Here is a 16,258-nt window from a genome sequence, read left to right as displayed (position 1 = left end):
CTTTTTCTATCATTTAGAACTCCTGAACAAATATTTCATGTTGGAAATTCAGAAACATGGAAATGCGTCCTTCCGTCTCTCTGTTGCTCCTCGCTGAGAAGCGCCAGTGGGGTGGGATCCACGGCCTCTTTGCTTCAGGGTCGAGGCTTCCCCTGCCCTCAGCAGTACAGAAAGCCCCACTTCTCCACGCTTGCTTGAACCCGGATGCCACTTCCTGCAGTTTCTTGATGATTACTAATGACTCAGCCTTTGGCTTCTGCACAGCTGCTTTGACCCGTGACTTTCTCTATGTCCTGTGCATCCCCTTCCTGTGTCCCCAGCTTCCTTTCTCCACATGTTTTCCTCTTCCCGCCTAGTTCACAAATATCAAAGGAAATGTCTGCGCTCTTATGTCCGCTGCAGCGTTACAACAGCTAGGACGCTGCATAATCCTGAGAGCTCATTGGTCGATGAACAGATAAGGGGTGTGTGTGTGTGTGAGTACGTGGGGTCATATTGCAGGACACAGACATGGGAAATCGATCAAGCAATATAGACATAAACCCTTTCTTTCAATTAACTAACAGCATTAGCAGTACAACTACCTTATCTTGGGTGTGTGCATGTGTATTTATTTATGAGCAACTACTTTGAAGATAACAATATGCAATATACTGACCATTGTTAATCTCCTACAATCTTGTTTTGAAATTTTATATCATTGATTTTATTTTCTTTTCCTTCAAATAAAATAAATAAAACAAGAAAATACATGAGCTGTAATGGAAACTACACTGTGTTGACATTTTTAAAAAATGTTACAGTGAAGGATATATTGACATTAATCCCCCTCGGAGTGCTTCCCCTCACTTTCAGCACAGCTTGAGCATCTGCAGTTGGCTTACTGGGGCTGCCTCGAGGTCCTGCACGGATTCTACGTGTTTCCCCTTCGTGGTCAATTTGACTTTGGGAAAGAGCAAGGAGCCTTCTGGTGCCAGAGCCGAGGCTTTCCACAGGCTGCCCTTCCACAGGACTGCTCTCTGCAGCAGCGCTCACTGGATTTTGGGTTTTATCACACCTAAAGACCCTCCTGAAAGAGGACTTCTAGAACTGCTTCAGAAAGTGGCAAGAGGGCCAGGGAGACAGCTCACAGGCATAAGCTCCTGACTGGCAGGCACAAAGTCCCAAGTTCGATCCCCAGTACCACAAAAATAAAAAGAAAACAAAGAAAGAGGCAAGAACAATGGGTAAGTGTGTTTGAAAGCAAGGGGGAGCATTTTGAGGAGAATTAATGGCAACAGGTCATACTACAACATTTTTTAAACATTTAACATCACCGCATTTTCCTGTCCCTACAAATGGACGCATACACATACAGGCACACACAATAGAACATGATTCAGAGTGAAAACAGAAACTATGGTATTTGCAAACACACAGATGAACCCAGGACATTTTGCTAAAGGCAAGAAGCCAGGCACAGAAAGACAAACACAATGACCTAACATGTGGAACCTAAGAGAGAAGAGAGGAGGAAGGGTGGTCTCCAGGGGACGTGGAGAGGGGGAAAGGGCGATGTGGGCCAGAGTCTTGTTCAGACAAGCTGAGAAAGATCTGGAGAACTACTGCACGGCATGATGCTCATAGTCCATAGTCACGCCCTGTATACTTGAAAATTTCTAAGAAAGTAGATTTTTCAGTGCTCTCACCACAAGGAGACTAAATACTGTGGGTGGATGTGTTAGGCAGCTCTATTTAATTATCCCATGATGTATAAAGTTATAAAAATATCACATTGTACCCCAAACTCAGATGTAATTATTATTTGTCAATTAAAAACAAAATTTAATAATTATCACAACTTAATGGAACAAATTCTAGGAAGCTAGCTAATGCTTGAAAACCCCAAGAGAAGGTACAGCGGGTCGGCTCCTCACACAGTTCCTAGCCCTCGTGGTGAGCATCCCTAGAGCAAAGTAGTGAAGGAATGCAGAAAAATAACACCTTTAAGCATCTTTCAGGTAATATTACATTAGCCAAATGGCTGAGACTAACATTTTTTAATTAAACTCCAAACGCTGTATAAGGAAGGTCAGTTATATTGCAAAAAACAAACCCAACTCATAATGCTTTCTTTCCTGATATAAAAAATAATCAATGTCCTTTTACTAAAAATGCTTTGCCAGAAGTATTAATGTGCTTTGTTATTATTAAGCAATTGTAACATCTGTATTTTTACAGTCAAGAAGATCATTGTTTATTGGGATTTGGGGGGGATTGTTTGTTTGTTCTTTGTATTTTAGGACAGGGTCTACAAGGTCTCACTGCATAGATCAGATTTGCTATAATCCTCCTGTTTACAGCCTCTCAAGTACCGGGATTACAGGCACACACCACCACACTCAGTCTCAATCGCTGTCTCAGCGTGTCCTGCGGGCAGCGGCATGCCAGGATCGAACCCCGGCCACTGTGCTCTGCCTAAGCAGGCACTTTAGTCCACTGAGCTATCATTGTTAATAGGGCGGAAAAAAAAAAAAGCCTACCAATGTTTTCACAGTAATAACACTAAGTATACCTCACCTTTCTGGAAGAGGATTTCAGCCTCCACCTCACATTCCTGTACAGCTGCCATCTTACAGAGCTGCAAGGCTGTCTCAAAAAGATGGAGAGCAGGTACCCACTTTGAAGAGTCCTTCCTTTTATTGCTGTAATATGCTTGCTTGGCCAGGGTATGTCCTAAAAGAAAATGATTGGGTGGAAGCAAAGCAATAAAATGAACAGTGGTCACAGCAAGCCTTTGAGTCACCAGACCCCTCTCAGTATTGGCATCTACTAAGATCTCTGGTGGTCTTCAGTTTTTAGTACCCCAGAAAAGTTTTAAAGAAACACATGGTCAATGTTTCAGTCAACAACAACAGTAACTCTTATCTGTGGTAAATATTCAACACATTTTCTTGTTTCTAAAATGAGAGATAAAGACCGGATGTGGTGGTCCCCACCTGTAATTCCAGTGCTGGGCAGGCAGAAAACAGGAGGGTCACTACGAGTCTGAGCTGCGTAGTGAGACCCTGCACCAAATACATAAAAAATAAATAAATGAAATGAGAAACTCCCAAGTCTCAGCTCTAAAATTTCATGGCACTCTTCAAAACAACTTCCATATTCCTAAGGTTGGATTATTAGCAAGAAACATCTTGAACGTTTATTCTGCTTTCAATAAAATTTACATATATTAATATGCAGTAAATTTCATTCTATTAAATACTACAGTAGTGGTTTGTTGTGCATTTCTTTCCCACCCAAATCTGATAGTAAACTCATCATGGACAAGGGCTGCAAGCTATACTTTTTTAAATTTATTTTTTATTTTTTAATTAATTTTTTAAATGTATTTAGTACAAGGTCTACAGGGTCTCACTGCACAGATCAGACTCATAGTGATCCTCCTGCTTTCAGCCTCCCAAGTGCTGGGATTCCAGGCGTGCGCCACCACTCCCAGTCTGTGTGCCCGGGGGTGGGGGTGGCATGACATGGGGATGGAAACTCGGTCCCCTGCGCTTCCCTAAAGAGGTGCTTTAGTCCCTGAGCTATCTGGCCAGCCCTATACTTCTGGTAGAGGACTAGTATCACTTAAGGAAAGGAAGGGCCATTGGGTAGAAGAAGCACTTTTCTTAATTTGCCTGTTTCAAAGACATTTATACATTTATTCCACACATATTTTCTACATGCTTAGGTATGAAATGAAAATGAGAAAGGACAGTGACAAAAGCTAAGACGCCAGGAATCATCCAGTGTACTTAACATGCATTACTCTCGCAAAGCTCACAACTGGAAGTGGGCACCATTACTGCGTTCATTCGACAGAAGACAAACAGGGGCTCGGAGAGTACCTGACGGAAGATCTCCTAAGTTCACATGGCCAGCAAACAGCAGAGCCATAATTTCAACCTATCAGTCTGGGTCCGCATCCACCCTCCTAAACTATAATGTTGTGTAGCCCCTAAAAGCAAGGACATGGAGCCGAGTGATTCATACAGAAGATGAACAGCCAGACGAGTAATCAAAATAGTTTGTGGCTGGTTGCGTGGCAAGGAAAATACAGAGTGCTGTGATGGTGGGGCCAGAAGCCCTGATGCGTAGCTAGGGAAGGTCCGTGAAGGTTTTCCCTAGAACATTCTGTTGAGGTAGACAGCTGATTACTGCCTCATTGGAAATTCAAAGAGGGGGAAAAAAAAGTGTTGGAGTAAAGAGTAGAAGAAAACAGGGGCAAATATTACATGGCTGAGATAGCTGGATACACACAAGAAATAAAGACCAAAAGGCCATGTAGGATTGCAGCACAGATGCTTGGTTGAAATATGGGGTCCCAGTCAGTCACTGGAGTGACGCTGTCATTTGAGGCCTTCAACAACTCCCTAGATAACCTTCAACCTTGAACGTCTTCTTCTAAACAATGAATGGGAGAATGAGAAAATGCCTGGGGTCCCTTTGGTTCTGGAATTTTTCAGTTTCAAATACCATACCCTGGGCTGGCCACATAGCTTAGCAGACTGGACCAGGGTTCGATCCCTGACATGTGCCGTGCCAGCCCTGGCCCCTGGGGCATGCATGCTAAGACTGTGATTGAGACTGGGCATGGTGGTACATGCCTGTAATGCCAGTGCTTGGGAAGCTGAAAACAGGAGATCACTAGGAGTCGGACGTGTGTAGAGATGCTATGGACTCTGTACTAAATACACACACACACACACACACACACACACACACACACACACAAAATCTTTATCACACTATAAAGAGTTAAAAAATAAACACTTTTCATAAATCTTTGCTTCAGAAATGTGCCCTATGGGTGACAGGAAGTGAAGCCTGTCAGCCTCTCTTTCCTTCTCCCTTTGGGCTTCCCCCACTTTTCCCCACCTCCACCAGGTGTGGGGGCAGCACTGAGCTCTTGAAATCTCCTGCTCCCAGAAGCTCCAGGGGAGAGGGGAGAGCAGCCAGGGCCCCGTGGGAGCAGCTGACATCTGTACACATCTCTCCAGAGCACATATGCTTAAACCCAAGGATGACCGATTGCATTTAGCTCCCAGGCAAGAAGGGAAACGAAAGCCAGGCTTTGCTCTTTGTCAGTATGACTTCCTGTTTGTACACACTCTCATTTTCAAATCTTGCACTTATTGTTTCAAATTATACCACAGTTGTTTATTGATAGCAGACAAAAAATGTCAAATATTTTTATGGCACTGCTGTGTATTTTATGTATAATGATATTTAATACATGATATATGTTAGTACTAGATAAGGCAGTACCAATATATGACAGCAATATTTGAGTTATCTTCTAGATTTTTGTTACAATTAGAATTATTAAGTAAATATTTTCTCTCTCCTCATCAACTAGATCCAAGTAGACTGAATGACAGAGATGGAAGATGGCTCCCAACTGTATTCCCAGTCCCCAATATCATTTTTACTCATAAATGATCCTCAACAAATATTTGCTGACTGAAAGAATATAGGAAATGTCTTCCCTTCTATTTGCAAGCTGTAATTTACCTTTCTATTTTATTTTTTATTCTTTTTTGGTGGAACCAGGGATTGAATCAGGCCCTTGTGCTTGCCAGGCAAGAACTTATTCTACTGAGCTATCTCCTCAGACCTTATCTATTTTTATTTATTTATTTTTAATTTTAGGGAAGAGTCTATAGAGTGTTCAGGGTTTCACTACTAGATCGGACTTGTAGTGATCCGCCACTTTACAGCCTCCCAAGAGCTGGGATTACAGGTGTGCACCACCGCGCCCAGTCTCAATTATCACCTCAGCATGCCATGGGGGTGGGGCTGGCATGGCAGGCCCTGGGATCAAACCCCGGCCCCTGACCCTGCTTGCAGGCACTTTAATCTGCTGAGCTATTTAGCTGGCCCTTACCGTTCTATCTAAAAAGGGTAGTTCAAGGTAAGGTGATTAATGGGAAAATAAATAACCATGGTGCTTATTTTTATTTTGCAAAAATAATATCAATATGCCATTGGCTATCGGAGGCTTTTGCAAAAAATAAAATTTAAGCAGCTCCATTCCTGTGATGCAATCTATACTATTAAAAAAAAAAAAACTGTCAAGAATTCAAGTCACAGATGAATTTGTGCTTCATAATATTAAAATGTTCCTTTCTCCAATAAACATCAACTCTGTGAAAACGAAGTCTTGAAACTAACATTGTTTTGACAGAAAAGCTGCTTTTGGGTTTGTTTTCAAAGTCTGTATTTAATATAATATACCAGAAAGCAAGCTGTTCAGCTTCAAATGAGTCTGAAAAACAGCAACAGCACTGTCACTGAGCGGTGACACATCTTCAAGATTAGTAAGTCAGAGAACATATTTGATTTTATACAGTCTGTCCTTTAGGCTTATGTAGAAATCAAACGTCCTGATAACAGGAGAAATTGTGGACTAAAAATACAGAGAAAGCATCTCTGACAAGATGAGTGAGCTGGAAGCAATCGGAGAGGCCAAGTCAACAGGGCTGACTTGGCAAATGCGGAAACAACAGAGTGGGGCGGTAACGAGATTCCTGGCCCAGAGGAGCACTGTTCTGGCTCAGATCTCAGTGCCCCCCAATCCTTACATGCTCTTGGTGGGGCTTCAGGGAGGTGACCAGGTCACAGGGTGTGCGGCTCAGTGGTGGATCAGCTCATTGGCAAGTTAAGACCTAAACACCAAGTTGGAAAGTGCAGCCTGGCTGGGGGAGCTGGTCGCTATGACGTGGCTGTCTCCCCTCCGCCCATCGTACTCTGCTTCCTGCCCACTGTGCCATCTACCGTGCTGCTCTTCCCTGGAGCCAGCTGATTATGGAATGAAATTTACAAACTGTGAGCCAAAATGAACCTTTCAGGACCCAGGGAGATAGCTCAGTAGAATAAGCGCTTGCCTGATAAGCGCAGGGTCCTGAGTTCAATCCCTGGTACTGCGGGAAAAAAAAAAAAAAGAATCTTTCCTCTAAGTTGTGAGTGTTGAGTATTGTGTCAGTGACAAGATGGTAACAAAGATAATCATAGTAACAAGGACCTGTATTAATAATGAAAAGGGCAGCAGAAGGGAGAGCAGGGAAGACTCAGGACAGATATTTCTTGAGTGTATCCTTGCTGCCTTCTTTTCACAGTCCAGCTCCACCATGATCTCCCCCTGGCTGAGCAGCCGAGGATACAGGAAGCAAGAGGGTCCTCAAAGTGGCAACCTTCCTGAACTTGGAGCTGGGCATGAGTCTGACAGATGCAGGAAGTCCTGAGTCCCAGATCACAGGCAGTGTTCTGGAGAGAGCATGGAACGATGTATGTAAGTCTCAGGGAAGGACAGCTCTGCCTGCTGGCCTCCTTGGCTTTCCCAGGAGCCATGAGGCCAGCGCCAGCGGCCAGGGTCCTCTTGACTCATGAGAACAAGAATGGAGCCTTTGCAATTTCCTTTGGTGCCTCAACAGTGAATCAAACTCTTGAAGGCCAGAACAAAATCAACAGACAGAGGCAGAAGTAGCACTTGTGCCCACCATCTAAACTATGAAAAACAAAAGGATCAGTCTAGTGCAGAACCATAGCAGCCAGCACGAGCAAAAACAAACAACTGAGGGCTGGCCAGATAGCTCAGAGGATTAAAGTGCCTGCTTAGGTAGTCACAGGGGCCCCAGGGTTCAATCCCCAGCCTGCCATCCTGGCCAGCCCCATCCCTGGAGCGTGCTGAGATTATGGGGCCACAAAGGAATATGACCAATGATGTAGAGTTTGCCTAGGAGAGTCACATGGAGAGAAAATTGGTCAAGCAATGGCTGTGACTCATCCACATGGCTGACACTGACAAAGGATCTACAAACCACAGTACAGGGTTTCAGGATAAATCCTGCGGGGATCTGACTGACCGTGTCAGATACAAAAGTTATATTACTTGTTATATAGGTCTTGCTTTATCTTGGTCTTAACCATCCAACAGAAAAGTGTAAAAATGAAGTATAAAAAGTAAAGCCACATTAATATGCTGAGCTGTAAAACACTCAAGTCAACAACTTCTGTCTGGATTTGGATTTTTTTATTTCATTGAGAAACAAATATCAATGAGACAGTTTTAAAGTTGATTAATAGGACAGTTTTGATAATTAATACATTGTACATTGTTATCTTCTTAGTGGTTATCCACGGCACAAGAAGCAAACAGGATATCCTGTCCAAACACTATTAGTACAAATCTTTCTTCTCACTGAATTAAGCAAAAGAAGCTGTATATCTATCCTATTTTGTATATACAAATGCAAAATGGTCCTTCCTTTGTATCTCCTTTTTTTGTTTAGTCCTGTCACAGGTGGGCATTCTATTGGCACCTAAATACTACAGCTGTTTGAATTCAGCAAAACAATCCAACACTGTCCAGCAGTCCATAATAGTAGTGGGTTATCCTCAGAAGTTAATGTCAAGTCAACAACTTCTGACATAGCCAGTCCTATGGAAAACCCATTACTATTATGGACTCCTGGACTATATATGGAATATTTTGATGAGTTCACGCACCTACAATATTTAAATGACAATGGAATACCCTTCTCTGATAAAACTAAACAAAAAAGAGGATACAAATGAACGACCATTTTGTATCTGTATATTCCAAATAGTTTAGACATACAGCTACTTTTTTCTTAATTCAATGTATAGAAAGATTTGTTCTAATAGTGTTCGTGGACAGGATATCATGTCTGCACCTTATACTATGAATAACCACTAAGAAGACAACAATATGCAATGTATTAATTATTGAAACTGTCCTATAATTGGTTTTGAAACTGTCTCATTACTATTTGTTTCTCAATAAAATTATTTTTTTAAAAAATGAACAAGCAGCTGAAGGATTCAATGTGAAGTTGATGTAAAAAGAAAAGCAAAAAGAGAAAGTACTTCTAGAGAACACCTTGGTTGCTTTCCTTGTCAGAAACACAATACCAGGACCCGAACTGTAAAGAAGAGAGGTTTGCGCTCTCACTGCCACCCATGATGGCCACCTCCAAAGAAGAAACAGCACAGCAGAAGAGCTCGGCACAGGCAAGACACCCAGGTCATGGCAGCCAGGGAGCAGTGAGAGAAGCGAGGAGCTAGGAAGGAAGAGACTGCCTCTTGCGGTCCTGTCCACTGACCCGCCTCTGGTGACCAAGGCTCACCTCTTAGCATCACCTTTTGCCACTGCACCCTTGTGGCCCAATGGCCTTCCCTAAAAGCTCATCTAAACAAAGTCAACTGAGAAGATTCTAGTCAGTGCTGAAATCAGAATTATCACCAGAAAGATCAAGAAGAAACAAAAGTAGCTTTAATCGCTGATGGCAAAAATAAATGGAAATTTAAGAGAAAATATAGCAAACTTGGAAGATGATGTAGATTGACATATAAATATTCCTCAGTGCTTAATAATGGTGATGGTAGTCCAGGCATTAATCTAGGCCTTTTACTGATTTAATCTTCCTGACAATTCCAGTAGCTAAGTGGCATTATTATCCCTACTATGTCTGAAAATCTGTGTCCTTCCAGTTCCCAATTCATATGCTGAAACCTAATGCCCATCATGATGGGATTAAGAGGTGGGAACTTTGATAGGGAATTAGGTGCTCTCTTTAGTGGGACTGATGTAAGAAGCTCAAGGGAGAATGTTTGTTCCTTCCATCATGCAGAACATAGAGAAAGTACTACCTATGAAGCAGAGAATGCCCTCACAGGTACTAAACCTTGATCTTGGACTTCTGCTAGCAATGGATTTCTGTTATTTACAAAATACTGGATAGGGTATTTTGTTACAGCAGCTCACACAGACTGAAATATCCCCACTCTTGATGGGGAAACTAAGATACAAAGTAAATCACACGTTTAGGCAGGCTGACTCCAGCTGCAGTAGAGTGGATGAAGAAGAAAGAACAGAAAAAGTGACCAGAGAACAAGTTAGCCTGAAGGAATTTTCCCAGGAGTAGAGGTTTGCCTGCAGCTTGAAAGAGATCCCTGGGTTCTAGACATAGGAAGATAAGACACGCAGCCAGAGATATTCTAGCAAGTGTGCTAAACTACAAAGGGAGAAGGGAAGGTCTCTGGATGATAACAGATTTCTCACCATCTAAGAGAAAGGTCAGCGTGGCCCTACAGACCTCACGTTCACCCATGTACACCGCCCAGACAGAAATGGCAGAACAGCATGTACTGAATCCTGAGGGGAAAGGCCACACCCCGGGGTTCTGATAGTGAGCTGAGATGGCGCACCACTCACCTGCTGAGTGCAGAGGACAACTGTCTGAAATATCAGCTCGGTGCCCCAACAGTGAGAAACACGAAAGAAATGTTCACTCAACAGCCTACAGAATGGAGAGAAGGTCAAAGCACTGTGGCAGGAATGCTGGGAAGAGGCAGGAACGCTGGGAAAGAGGCAGGAACCAAGAGCCGAGAGGCTCCGGGAGAGGGAAGCTGCTCCCTGACAAAGGACAAGCGCAGAAGGAAGCTGGGCCACAACCCAGACTGATCAGAGGGGTCTCCTGAAGCGCTCAGCTGCAGAGAGCAGGAAGGCCCGAACGGTCCGCAGGCTGCACCACACACCTGCATGTGAAATACCATCACCAGCAAAACTATGAACAGTGCCAGCCACTGTGCACTGGGGGGCGGAGGCTGTGCCTCCAGCTCGGGCTAGGTCCCACACCTGTCGGACACAGTTCAGGTCTTAAAACTTTCTAAACAAGTCATTAGAGCTTGGAAAAATGAAGACTACCTAGATAAATGCAAAACAACTTGGGTTTTTTCTTCCTAGACATTAAGTGTTTATAAAGATATAAATACTTAACAGCATCAATTATAACTACAAAGTATAAAGCATTTGTACATGTTTCTTTCCAAAACCTTTCTTTGCCAATTTATTAGAAATGTAAAAATTTTTGATTTTTAAATAGATTAGTAGACAAGAAATGTTCTTAAATGTTATGTAAGAAATGCAGTTGTACTTTGTTTTTGCAGAACTTTTCTATTAAAGTTATTGAAATGTATAAGAAATTTTAGGTAGGCCATATGCTTATTATTTCAAATAAAATGATTGATTAAATGGATAAAATTCAAATAGTCCAAAGTAAGTACTTTGTTTGTTATAATTACTACAATTAATTCTATATGTTACTTCTACATAAAGACCACCCATACATCACAGGAATCTGATACCTGACAAGTGACTAGAATCTAAATGGAGCCTACTTTCACAAACCTTGCCCCTTTTAAATACAGTCCTATGATAGGCTGCCTGCAAATAACTTAAAAAGTTATGTATCAATATGACATGCTGCAAAATTCTTACCAATTCTCATTTTTATTTTGGCCAACAGCATGACATGAGGAAGCCAGACATTTTTCAAAGGCTGCAATGGATTTGCATATTCAGTATTTAATAAAGGAAATTCAATTGTTTCTCCAAAAGTTAGCATCTATAAAAGAAACATTGTCATAAAAAACTTAGTTATTGTGGCTTGGAATAAGACAAGAGAGCGAAAAGTCAGTTTTCTAAGCTCTCTGGACACAAAGTCATTCTCACCTGTTCAATAAGAATGTTGTGGGCCTGAGTCAAAAATTTTAATATTTCTGTTTTCGAAGAGGAAGGATGCTGCTTGAGTTTTTCAGCTTTTGTTAGGTCATCTAATAGGACGAGGCTTCTTGCCAGGGTTAGCCAAGATCGGGGAGAAATAAATTCATTTCCTTCAAGCAAATGTATTATATCCTATTAAAACAAAAGTATTTTATTTGATAGCACCATTTCTAATATACTTAGAAATAAGAGCTGGCTGTTTGGCATACCTTCAGTGCCTAAAATAAGTTAAACTTCTCCATCTGTCATAATGCCATCCTTCCTAAACGTACGTAAAGCGAGCAAGGTTTGCTTTGTACCTGAAGGTTTGTTACAATGTCTGCCTTTAGATGCTTCTCCTGCAGGCCAAGCGTTACAGCCTGCATCAGAGATTCAGCCTGCACCTCTGTGTCGTAAGCGCCCGCCGCCTCCGCACACACTTCCTTGATGAGGCTCAAACAATCTGTCATATCATTCTCTAAAATAAACAAGTGTGATTACTTAAAATGCATCGAGAAAACAACAACATACACCAATGGATGATGCTCCCAATGTTCATTACAGGAAGACTGAATAAGGTTGAAGAACGAGAGGATATCAGATTGGAAAACAAATACACACTCCATGAAACATTGAAAAGAAATGTGTTGTGAGTTGAGGGGAATACTTTAGAATAGTCCAGTGCTGCAAAAGTAACAATATTATCTCATGAAATAATTTGATTTAGAAGATGGATAGAAAAGTGGTGAACAGACGGGCAAAAAAACAGATACTTACTCATTACTGTAAGAATATATATGCCAGGCCATTATTAGCTAATAATAATAGATTTATTATTTGACTCACATAATACTGACAATAATTTAGGAAACAGGTCAAATTACCTATATCTTACAAAGTAGAACACGGAGAAAAGAGAGCAGAGACTCAGCCAAGAAAGGTGTGGCAAGGAACTGGCAGAAGCAGCATGTGAAGCCAAGTTCGGTGGCTCCACAATCTGCACCCTTCACCCTGACACTGTCACCTTCTGGAATGACAAGAGAAGCTGCAGATATACAGGGATTCTGAAGTCTCCTGGCTGTTTTCCACATATCCATGGTCCCCTAACTACTTTTACCAATACAAAGGACTGTCAGAAATGACTGCGCTCACTAAATCACCTGGATTTTAAATTCTACAAATAGCTCAAGCTAGAAAATCAGAACATGTGAACATCGTAATACAATAGATCTAACAAAACCCCTTCACCTGCATGCACTTTTATGAAAACAACTGATTCAGAAAACTAGACGTCTGTACCTTTCACAATTCCAATGCCTCGAATCTGCGCGACAAACGCAGTCACAAGTGCGAGGCGGCACCGCAGCCACAGGTGGATGTTGAAATACTCTCGGGCATTCAAGGAAATGGGGTCCAAAAACACACTGTCATCTTTGTTTTCTGTGACCTAAACAATATTAAAATGGTGATCATTTTCCCATTTAGCAATGTCAAAGTTCTTATCTGAGGCTAAGTGTAAGTCAAGAGATGCATCTAGTACTATTTCACAGTAGTAAGTTTTTAACTTCAGGAATTATTCTTGCATGTCCCATAAAATATACAGAATCAATCAATCAATCAATCAATCATCCACAGTCCCTTGGATCTGCTGGAAGGAACTACTGGGTATTTTCCTTTTAGTATCTAAATTAATTTGAAATTCTCTCTTTTCATTGTAGCTGAAATCCACCCCTAAATATAAGTGTGAAGGAAGTATCCTTCCCATGTGCAGTGTGTTATGATGTCTACGTTTGAATGGTTTTCTTGTAGGTCAAAAACGGGAGCATTGGGGCCAGGGAGATAGCTCAGCAGAATAAGTGTTTGTCTGGCACACACAAGGGCCTGAGTTCAATTCCCAGTTCCACCAAAAAAAAAAAAAAAAAAAAAAAAGAATGGGAGCATGGATGAAAAATTCAGCCTAGAGCTGAGGTCAGGCATAGGCATGGGGAACTTCAAAGACTTTAGGGGAAAAAAAGTATTTCTTCTAGAATTCCCTGCCACGCCTCTATTGCAGCTCATCATCCAACCAGTCTGCAACACCTGCTACCCAGGAGCAGCTACTAGGACTTAGCAGGGACAGAAGGTGGACACAGAAGGGACGTACAAGAAGACAAAGGTAAGCTGTCCCTGGTGACAGAGGCCACAAGCAGGATGGGGTGAAGCAAGCACTCCTGGACTTCAGTGTTTACATCCATCATGGGAGGAAAGTGACCACCGGTAAACTTAACCTCTCAAGCCTGCTTCGCCTGTTACTCACGGAAAGCATCTTCCACTTCCAATCAGGATTTCTCAGCCTCAGACACTGACTGGCATTTGAACCAGACAGCAACTGCTATGGCATGGGGGAGAATGTCCTGTACATTACAGGGCAGAACACTGTACAGTGCATCCTGGCAGTTCTCACCTTTAACCGGTAGATGCCTGTAACACTTTCTCTACTCGCAATTATCAAATATCTCTGGGATTTCCAAATGTCCCCTAAGAAGCATAATCATTACTGGTCAATAACTAATGTCCTAAATCTGCTTTTAGAATTAATCGTTTTTTAGTATTGCTATTAGTTTTAATATAGTTAGAAATGAGTCTCTATTTAGAACAATTAGTTTTGTTAATTTGTAATGTTGTTGGATATTACAATTCTTATTAGCGAGGCTTGAAATAATGAGGAAGAATTCTACGTGATGAATCTTTATATTTTAATCCTAATCAACCCTGTATTATTAAATTATGCAGTCTTATCAAAGCCCAATCACAGGATTTGTGAACAATTATCAAATACACTTTGAGGCTTAAATGCAAAGGACTCTAACTATGAGGAATCCAAAGTAAATCGCACAGGCGAGTTACAGCTAATGTCCAGGTCAAAGTCTCAAAAGCTAAAGGAAGAACATGATACAACTTCTTTGCAAGTATGATCATTTTAGGCTTACCGCAATGATATATCTTGAGGGAATTTCAATGATTATCATATCTAATTCCATCAGTTCAAAAATAAGGTCACTATTTTATTTAAAAAGTTAAAGAGATTTTTGGAGGGCTGGGCACATAGCTCAGCAACTAAAGCACCTGCTTAGGCAGCACACGGGGACTGGGGTTCAATCCCAGGCATGCTGTGTCGGCCCTGCCCCCGGGGCGTGCTGAGAGGGTGACTGAGACTGAGCGTGGTGGTGCACACCTGTATCCCAGCACTTGGGAGGTTGAAAACAGGAGGATCACTATGAGTCTGATCTGTGTAGTGAGACCCTGTAGACCCTGTACTAAATATGTTTTTAAAAAATGTTATAAAAAATCAAGAGATTTTTGTTAAGGCATTCCAGTTAATAAGTAGCATAAATTAAATGTAAGTACAGATTTTTTTCTCTAAATTCAATGTTTTTCCTACTTTACCCTCTTTGCTCACCCAAATAAACAATTTCATAGGATGCCAACAGCTATTATGTATAATGTATCATAATATATAATCCGTAAGGATAAACATTAATCTGTCAATGTCTGGGGATCTTTTTTTTTTTTGTATTTTAGAGAAGGGTCTACAGGGTGTTCAGGGTCTCACTACTAGATCTGACTCATAGTGAATCGCCTGTTTACAGTCTCCCAAGAGCTGGGATTATAGGTGCGTACCACCACATCCAGTCTCAATTGCCATCTCAGCACACCCTGGAGTTGGGGCTGGCATGGCAGGCCCGGGGACTGAACCCCCAGCCCCTGTACCTGCTTGCAGGTGCTTTAATCCACTGAGCTATTTGGCCGGCCTGCCATGGTGATCTAGTTTTGGAATACTCATAACAATGAAAGATAATAAAATGTTTTCTCTTCTTATTTTTGTTCCTTGAATTGTTCTAGATAACTTTATCTAAAAATTTGAAGATAATGAACTTCATCCCAAAATTTCAGCCTTCAGTATACATGAGTTATGTTCATACGTACAGAAGTTCCTGAAGAGATGGGATTCTCGACCTCCTCATGTGCTACCTTCTTTTTAAAAAGTTTTGAATCTTGGAGAAGTTTAAGTGTGGAATATACTATTGCAGCACTAAAAGGAAGAATATATACATTATTGTGTAAAAGTATATATTATTGTAGCATTTTACATTATTTCCTAAATATCTTGCTCCAAAAATAATTTAGGTTAGGATTCTGTCACTTGCAACCAAATAGCTCACAACTGCATGGATTGTCAATAATTTTACATTCATCATCACAATTCACATGCCTTTTTATCTATTATCTTATAGTGTCTATGTTTATATTTTCCTTTGTTTTATGTCTCTTGATACACACAATTTTGCTTTTCTTTACCACACTGATTTGAAATATGTATTTGGTTTAGGTTACAAAAGCATTTTTTTAGACAGAGTGAATTAGAGAAATATTTCTGAAATGAATACATAACAGGATACATACATATATAATACATGCATAATAGATTGCATATTGTATAAAATTATTTACAAACAAATGAATATAACAATAAAAATTGTCTAAAATAAACATGAAGAAGAGTTTACATATCAGTCATATAAAAGTTCACTCTGTGCCAAATCAAGAAACTTCCAACAGACCCAGAGCGCAGGCCCGGTGAGTGAGTGAGACGACCCAGGCCGCGGGATCCTGAACAGACCCAGAGCGCAG

At 41.3% G+C, this 16,258-nt stretch overlaps 1 protein-coding gene across 1 annotated transcript in view; it reads right to left on the bottom strand.

The window, feature by feature from the left end:
• The window catches only part of Cfap54 (cilia and flagella associated protein 54), a 353,322-nt gene that overhangs the window by 122,623 nt on the left and 214,441 nt on the right, over positions 1–16,258 (bottom strand). The window contains exons 52-57 of the mRNA XM_023716586.1: positions 15,554–15,659; positions 12,887–13,034; positions 11,908–12,065; positions 11,558–11,740; positions 11,324–11,450; positions 2,560–2,715 (exon numbers count right to left, since the gene is read on the bottom strand). Of these exons, the coding sequence (XP_023572354.1) occupies positions 2,560–2,715; positions 11,324–11,450; positions 11,558–11,740; positions 11,908–12,065; positions 12,887–13,034; positions 15,554–15,659 (878 nt within the window). The remainder of the gene's footprint in view (positions 1–2,559; positions 2,716–11,323; positions 11,451–11,557; positions 11,741–11,907; positions 12,066–12,886; positions 13,035–15,553; positions 15,660–16,258) is intronic.

This window comes from Octodon degus, unplaced genomic scaffold, assembly GCF_000260255.1.
Source record: "Octodon degus isolate 3935 unplaced genomic scaffold, OctDeg1.0 scaffold00004, whole genome shotgun sequence".
NCBI lineage: Eukaryota > Metazoa > Chordata > Mammalia > Rodentia > Octodontidae > Octodon > Octodon degus.
The sequence above is the reverse complement of the archived record's forward strand: the minus strand, read 5'-3'. Positions and strand labels throughout refer to the sequence as shown.